Genomic DNA, 6,531 nt, shown 5'->3' with positions numbered 1-6,531 from the left:
AATACTATGGAAATACATGAAAGAAAGACCCATATGCTCTTCAAATTCAAGCGTAGGCGACAAACAGGCCGTTGGAGGGACGGGAAATACATACAATAATATAAACGTACATGAGCATAATATTTTATTCCTCCCGACACCACCGCAAGCATTGGGCGTGCGCAGGCCGTTCGTTCCAGCTCGGCCGGCGAGACCACATCGTGATCGGGCACGTCACGTAAGCTTTTCGAAAAGGAAACAGAAACGCTTGTCCTCACCGGCGTCACGTCGGCGACCATGTCGTGCGCCAGGACTCCGGAGAGAGACGACAACGGGGCCGGAATAATCTCCGTGCTTCCCCCATTGGTTCCTTCCGGGGGGCATCAGTCAGATGAGATGGCGACAAACAGACAGACAGGCAATCAAGTCACTCGGCGCAGCTCAATCAGCCGCAATTTGATTCCTTGCAGGAACGATCACACAACAACTCCTGCAATTATTCCATTTGGTTGTAGTGACGTTTAAAGCCACGGATCACGACGGATGAGGACAAGGAGACGCAAAAGCTGCTGCAGTTTTACTGGGAGCGATAAGCATGAATTACTGTTACAATACGCTCGTACTAAGAAAAGAAAAATCCTGGCAAATTTATTACTCTTACGGTTTCTGATACTACAGTAATATCTGTTTTTGTTTCTCTAAAAAAACAAACAAACAAAAAAGAGAACCGTTATAGCAACTCGATACCGCATGCTGAGCTAGTTCTTCATCCTCTTTTCAGCTAGTTCTTCATCTTCTTGTCGTTCCTACCTCTTTTCCTCTGCTCCCTCCTCTCTTCCGAGTAGTGCTTCTTCACCAGCATCTTATGCATGGAAACCTTCAGCGCAGCCAGCACTGAAGCTAGCACCTCCTCTTGCTTCGCGACGTCGAGGCTTCCTTGCAGTGCCAGAAGGAGCTTCTCACCGTGGGGTACATCGCCGTCTTCAAGGGTTGCAGGACCGGCATCGGAAGAAGATAATCTGTCCTTTTGGAAACACGTGATGATCCTTAAACGGGTCAATAGATGGGAGGAAGCCTGGCTGGGCATGTTTGATGCGCCCATGACAGTCCACAGGAGTTCCGAGGACGGGCTGGATGCTAGGCTAGTAGGAATATAACTCTTTTCCATTGTAATCACCTGCAATTAGATAAGGTGTATCAGGTCATCATCATTGGGACGAGAGCAAATGTTGTTGAACATCTGAGACATGCAAGACACACCATGGTTGAGCCCCACAAATGTGTCGAAATCTATCCAAGTTTTAACTTTTATGCTTCAATTGAACCCCACAAATATTCAAATGTCCATTTCAGCTTTTATGACTAATTACCATATCCAGTAAGACAGGAAGACTGGCGTATTTGCAAACTAGCCAAGTCATTATAATGGTATAAACAAAATAAGCTACACGTTAGGCTTATTGGTTACTAAACCAAATTCAATAAAACCAGGTTAAACCTAGCATGGAAAAGCTTTCTGGTCCTACAAAGTATAATGGCCATCAGCACTGACCCAAATAAATAAATAATATAAAACTCTGGCTACAGACCAAGTGACCAGACCAGTATCAACAGTGATAATGGTAACCCTTGTTTATAAGCAAGACCTAGCTTGTTTATAAACAAGAACTAGGCTGCGTATGTTATCTCAGGCCACCAAATTGTCTACGAAATAGACATACCTTTAGGAAAGATAGCTTCTTTCCTACCAAATCACATGCTAAAAGCATTATGCCACTGAAACTGCAGAGTGAAAAAGTAGGACAATGTTAGAACACAATAAATACTATCACTTTCTTGGAGATACATTGCCCCACAAGTCAAGCTAACCTTTGAATAGCTACAGCAACCAATGAGCCATCATTACTCGGACATATATCTGTAATGGCTAGGCTGCTATCATCTGTTTCATTTGGTCCTAAGAGTTCTGCCATCTGCAAGTAGCTCTAACAATTGTAGTATATACCATAATAATTTGGAAAATTTAAAATTGAGAACAAAAAAAATGTTTATTAGTATTTTTTAACAAAAGATGCAAAGAGATGTCTCCAACTCTCCAAAATGCTACCTTATCTTTGGCTTGAAATGTATCAAGGAGACATCCATTTACATAGTCCCACAGGCGAACCTTAACAGATGAAACAATGTTAGGAGAAGATTGCAGAGAAAAAAAACATGTCAATACACTTAAAAGACTATGTACCCACAGTTGAATCACCTCCTCCTGATATAAGAAAACTCTGGTTTTCAGATATGCTAGTGAAGGTGATGCATGATACAAAGCTGCAAGAAGAGTCACAACCAATTGTCAACCATAGACTAAGCTCTGAAACTCCTATGACAGATCCCAACCAGTAAACCCAAATTGTTATATACATTAAAAGAACCTAAAAACAGAATTAAAAAACTGTCAACAATAGCATTGTACACCAAACATACTCTGTATGCCCAAGGCAAAAGCTCTGTATTTCATGGGCCCCTTTTAGAGGATTCTTTGGGAATAATGTGACCTGCAAAATTAATTGCAACACAATAAGAGAATAAGTCCAAATTTAAGATCCACTGATAGCCGTCAATCAGTGCAAAGAACAGAAGACACACTCGTATTTTGAAGTCCCTATCAGCAGTAGCAATGAACCGTCCATCTGGCGAAAACTTCTGCAATCCCAAGCAAACGATAAAGCATGGTTATACATGACATGAAAGGAGAAACAAATAAAACTGAAGTGTAGTAGACTTTGTGGGTTTGCCAAAAGATTACACATTCACTACTAAATAAATGTAGGACTTACAAATCCATACCACTGGTAATACAGAATTTAGAACTTGTTCATACCATGCTAGTGATGATACTGCAATAGTGACCAAGAATTGACACAGGTTTGTTATCAACTGAAACCTGCTCTGCACTATCTTCCCGCAAAGTGACTAACCAAACAACACCAAATTTATCTGCAAAAGATACATACAGGTCATCGTTGCTAATAACAACTGCACTGACCCTCTTCTCCGAAGTTCTGCAATAAAAAACATTGCAACAAATCCTTATTCAAATTACATTCTCAAAAGTGTGAAATTCACGGACAGAACTATGTAATGAATATGTCTTTTCGCTTAAATAACATCAACTGTGAAATATAATTATTGCAATGGAACAGAGTCCAAGAATATACTGTGGCTTACATAGTCTGGATGCAACGCCACGAATCAGTCTTCCAAACCTTCACAAGTTTGTCATCACCAGCTGAAGCAAACAAAGCTCCACTCACACTGAAGCAGATAGCTCTTATTGCGTCTGAATGAGAATGGCCACCACAATCATCTGACAATGAAACTGGATGACCAGCCCTGGAGGAAAAGAGTAAATATTTACTTGCACATTCCACCAAGTGAAATGCCGAGAAAAAAGTGCACCACTTCTCACTGGAACATGTGAATTCAGTATTCAGCAATATAAAACTAAGCACCCAGGACCCGATTTCGTTACTAACAATTTACACAGCCTGACCCAAAAGAGGAATTTCATCGTTTTCTTAAAGAAAATTTTCCGTTCCTCTCCACACGAAACTGTTATAAGAGAATACAGCAACCGCTAAGCAGATATATGATTCAGTTAAAAAACGCACTACCCCTCCACCAATATCTATAAATCGTGTAAAAAACACGAGCACTTTCTGCATAACAGGTCCATGTTTAATTATGAAGCGGCGATAGAAGCGAACAGGGTATTCCAGTTTCCAAACCTGAGATCAAACACGCGGAGCTCGGGCCCGATGGCGACGGCGACGGAGTTGCCGTGTGGGTGGGCGGCGACGAGCGCCGGCGCGAACTCCGCCGCACCGCTCAACTCGGGCTCTTCGACCGCGTTGTCCTCCATTGCAGCGGGAACAGCAGGAGCAGCAGGATAGGGAGCTCGGATTCGAATCGAGCGCGAGACGGAGGAGGCCGGGAGGGATTCGGGATTAGGGTTTACAGGCAGTTAGCACATGGGGCCCAGATACCAGTGTCATGTAGGAGAGTCCGGAAGGTTGAAAGCTTGGAAAGCCCAAACCCCAAAGGGCGAAGGCATTTCTGTTGGTCAGTTGGTGTTGGGCCTCCACCAATACTACCTTCGTGGGACTGCCCAATCCCACGACCCACGGAAAGCCGAGATGAACGCAGCACGTCGATGAACGGCTCAGATTCGCCACCCCACCTGGCCGCGCTTATATATAAAGTATCCACCCGCCGCTCTAGTCCCACTCCCCGCCGCCGCCGCCACTTGCTCGCCTTTGCCCCTTCTGTCTCCCTTCGTCCGTAGCAGACCAGGAACGCCCAAGGCGCTAGCGTCTCCAAGATGGTGCGCTCACTAATCCGATACGCTGATTCACTTCGGTTTTGTTGGTTGCTCTTCGATCTAATGATATTACGCATTCTTTCTTGGAAATCTGGGCAGGTGCTGCAAAACGACATTGACTTACTCAATCCACCGGCAGAGCTTGAGAAGCTAAAGCACAAGAAGAAGCGGCTAGTCCAGTCCCCCAACTCCTTCTTCATGGTATTCCTCTTCATGCCCTTTTCTAATTCTGCGTGGCGAGGTGTTGCAAATCGTGCCGAAAAGAGACCCAACGAATGTACCATTTGAATTTAGTTTTTTTGAAAAATGTTGATTTGGTTTGGAAGAGAGTATTAGAAACTGGATTCAGTATCAAAAACTACATAAAAAATAGTTGCAACAAAGCACGTTGAGCTAGATTCTGCAGGGTATGTATAATTCATCAACCAAGTTGTGTTCAAGTAGAGCTAAAATCTGAAAACATAAATGAATTTTGATATTGTGTTTATTAACTTGTATTAATATTAATATCTGCTCTTATGCCTGTTTGGAGACTGACTCTAATCATCTACTTTTTTCGTTTTTCTTCTCCCTTTGTGTCCAGGATGTCAAGTGCCAGGGCTGTTTCAGCATGTAAGGGTTCTTGGCTCTTGCTGTTGTTTTAGTATTTGGTTACTTCAATTGCAATTGATATCGACGCTGTGTCATTTGATTTTTACATTGAATGTTTAGCATGCCCAGTTTAGTAGTAGGTACTAGCTAGTTGATATGTTAAAATTACTTAAGAAACCTGTACAATTGCATTCTTTTTGGGGTGGGGGTAATAGTTGGTAACAAGGGTGAAGCAACACTTTTGGATTATAATCAGTCTGGGATGGTAGCAGGCTAGACTGAAAGCAACCTGCAAAACTAAGTCTAAACTAAGCCTGGATGTTGGTTTGTGGGCTAGTCTGCTCTCATCACAGTATGCATGTGAAGAAAATAATGTTGATTGGTACTGATTCTGATCTTGGTGCAAATTGCATATTTTAGTTAGTTTCTAGTTTTGCTGATATAAGTATGTAGGTCACTCATTTGAATTTGGTACAATAATTGCAATTGATAGTGATGGCTAGCTTATTTGATTTGCTTGCTCTTTGGAATGATGTAGAAACTGTATCTTGGTCAAAGTTGTTTCACTCAGCTGTTGTTTCAAGGAGGTTGAGAGATGACACACCTTGCCCCACTTGCATCCCTAATCACAGCATTCATGTGCAGAAAAAAATTTAATTGATACTGAAACTGATCTTGGTGCAATTTATTTGCAATTGATAGTGATATCAGTTGATTTGTTCATGAGTAGGTCTTCCGTGTGTTGTGATGGCTAGCTTGTTTGATCTTTGTAGTGGGTGTGCAAACAGTATTTTGGTCAAATTCAGCTGATGTTCCAAAGAGGTTGAGTGATCACGCACCTAGCAAATGTTTGGACTGCTAAGCTTTCTTGCAATTATCTGTGATATTTAAACATTATCCTTTGTTGAAGGTGATTACAGTTGTATGGTTCTTTGGGATATCAGCATGCTGAACAAATCAAATGCTTGCTGTATCTTACTCGTTTTTTTGTGATTGCAGAACCACTGTGTTCAGCCACTCCCAGACTGTGGTTGTGTGCCCAGGCTGCCAAACTGTTCTGTGCCAACCTACCGGTGGGAAGGCCAGGCTCACCGAGGGGTGCTCCTTCCGTCGCAAGGGCGATTAGGTCCTGCTTCTCTTAACGTGAGAAGAGATAAATTTGGTGTTTTGCAACTTTCTCAGGATATGTACTCGGTGAGGATTTTGTTAATTATTATGGCTGTTAGCGTGGCCTGACAATGCTTGTGTAAACCTGCACTTTGTTTGAGCGTAGTGACAGCTAATATGGTGCTGTTTGGCTTTTGCTGAGGGAGTGGCAATGCAAATGAAATCAACTGGTGGCGTTATTTGTCAGGGTTTAACTGAAAGTGCCATTTGTTTGGTTAGCTTGGATAATGCTCTTTCCATTTAGGTGATGTTTGGTTTAAGGATGTAAATGGTCGGTAAAATTCGGTAAATTTCTGGTACCGTTTACCAGATTTTTCCGACCGTTTTCAGATTTTTCGGGATATACGGAAAACGGGACGGAAACAGGATGTGTTATTACGAAAACGGTACGGTAAATGGTGAGACATATTTACCGTCCG

General features: G+C 42.5%; 2 protein-coding genes across 2 annotated transcripts; one reads left to right on the top strand and one right to left on the bottom strand.

Annotated features, from left to right (window-relative positions):
• Nucleotides 1-603: 603 nt before the first annotated feature.
• Nucleotides 604-3,959, bottom strand: LOC100273070 (uncharacterized). The gene is made up of 10 exons (NM_001365730.1): nt 3,762-3,959; nt 3,202-3,366; nt 2,855-3,035; nt 2,620-2,676; nt 2,458-2,528; nt 2,226-2,301; nt 2,087-2,146; nt 1,849-1,952; nt 1,701-1,761; nt 604-1,156 (listed from the first exon to the last, which is right to left on the bottom strand). Exons 1-10 carry the CDS (start codon nt 3,893-3,895, stop codon nt 761-763), a joined length of 1,305 nt encoding a protein of 434 aa, NP_001352659.1. The 5' UTR covers nt 3,896-3,959; the 3' UTR covers nt 604-760.
• Nucleotides 3,960-4,278: 319 nt separating this feature from the next.
• LOC103625888 (40S ribosomal protein S27) lies at nt 4,279-6,304 on the top strand. Its single transcript, NM_001156130.2, has 4 exons — nt 4,279-4,357; nt 4,454-4,555; nt 4,938-4,966; nt 5,945-6,304. Exons 1-4 carry the CDS (start codon nt 4,355-4,357, stop codon nt 6,069-6,071), a joined length of 261 nt encoding a protein of 86 aa, NP_001149602.2. The 5' UTR covers nt 4,279-4,354; the 3' UTR covers nt 6,072-6,304.
• Nucleotides 6,305-6,531: the final 227 nt, after the last annotated feature.

This window comes from Zea mays, chromosome 5 (assembly GCF_902167145.1).
Source record: "Zea mays cultivar B73 chromosome 5, Zm-B73-REFERENCE-NAM-5.0, whole genome shotgun sequence".
Classification (NCBI taxonomy): domain Eukaryota; kingdom Viridiplantae; phylum Streptophyta; class Magnoliopsida; order Poales; family Poaceae; genus Zea; species Zea mays.
Note: the sequence above shows the minus strand (reverse complement) of the source record. Positions and strands in the feature narration are given on the sequence as shown.

What these genes read in the sequence shown, in the direction of transcription:
- LOC100273070 (NM_001365730.1), bottom strand. Translation starts at nt 3,895, where the DNA reads ATGGAGGACAACGCGGTCGAAGAGCCCGAGTTGAGCGGTGCGGCGGAG. An exon ending in ATAGGGACTTCAAAATACGA is followed by an intron (nt 2,529 to 2,619) that starts GTGTGTCTTCTG and finishes TTAATTTTGCAG; the next exon opens with GTCACATTATTCCCAAAGAA. An exon ending in CATTTCAAGCCAAAGATAAG is followed by an intron (nt 1,953 to 2,086) that starts GTAGCATTTTGG and finishes AGCTACTTGCAG; the next exon opens with ATGGCAGAACTCTTAGGACC.
- LOC103625888 (NM_001156130.2), top strand. An exon ending in CCCCCAACTCCTTCTTCATG is followed by an intron (nt 4,556 to 4,937) that starts GTATTCCTCTTC and finishes CTTTGTGTCCAG; the next exon opens with GATGTCAAGTGCCAGGGCTG. An exon ending in TGCCAGGGCTGTTTCAGCAT is followed by an intron (nt 4,967 to 5,944) that starts GTAAGGGTTCTT and finishes TTGTGATTGCAG; the next exon opens with AACCACTGTGTTCAGCCACT.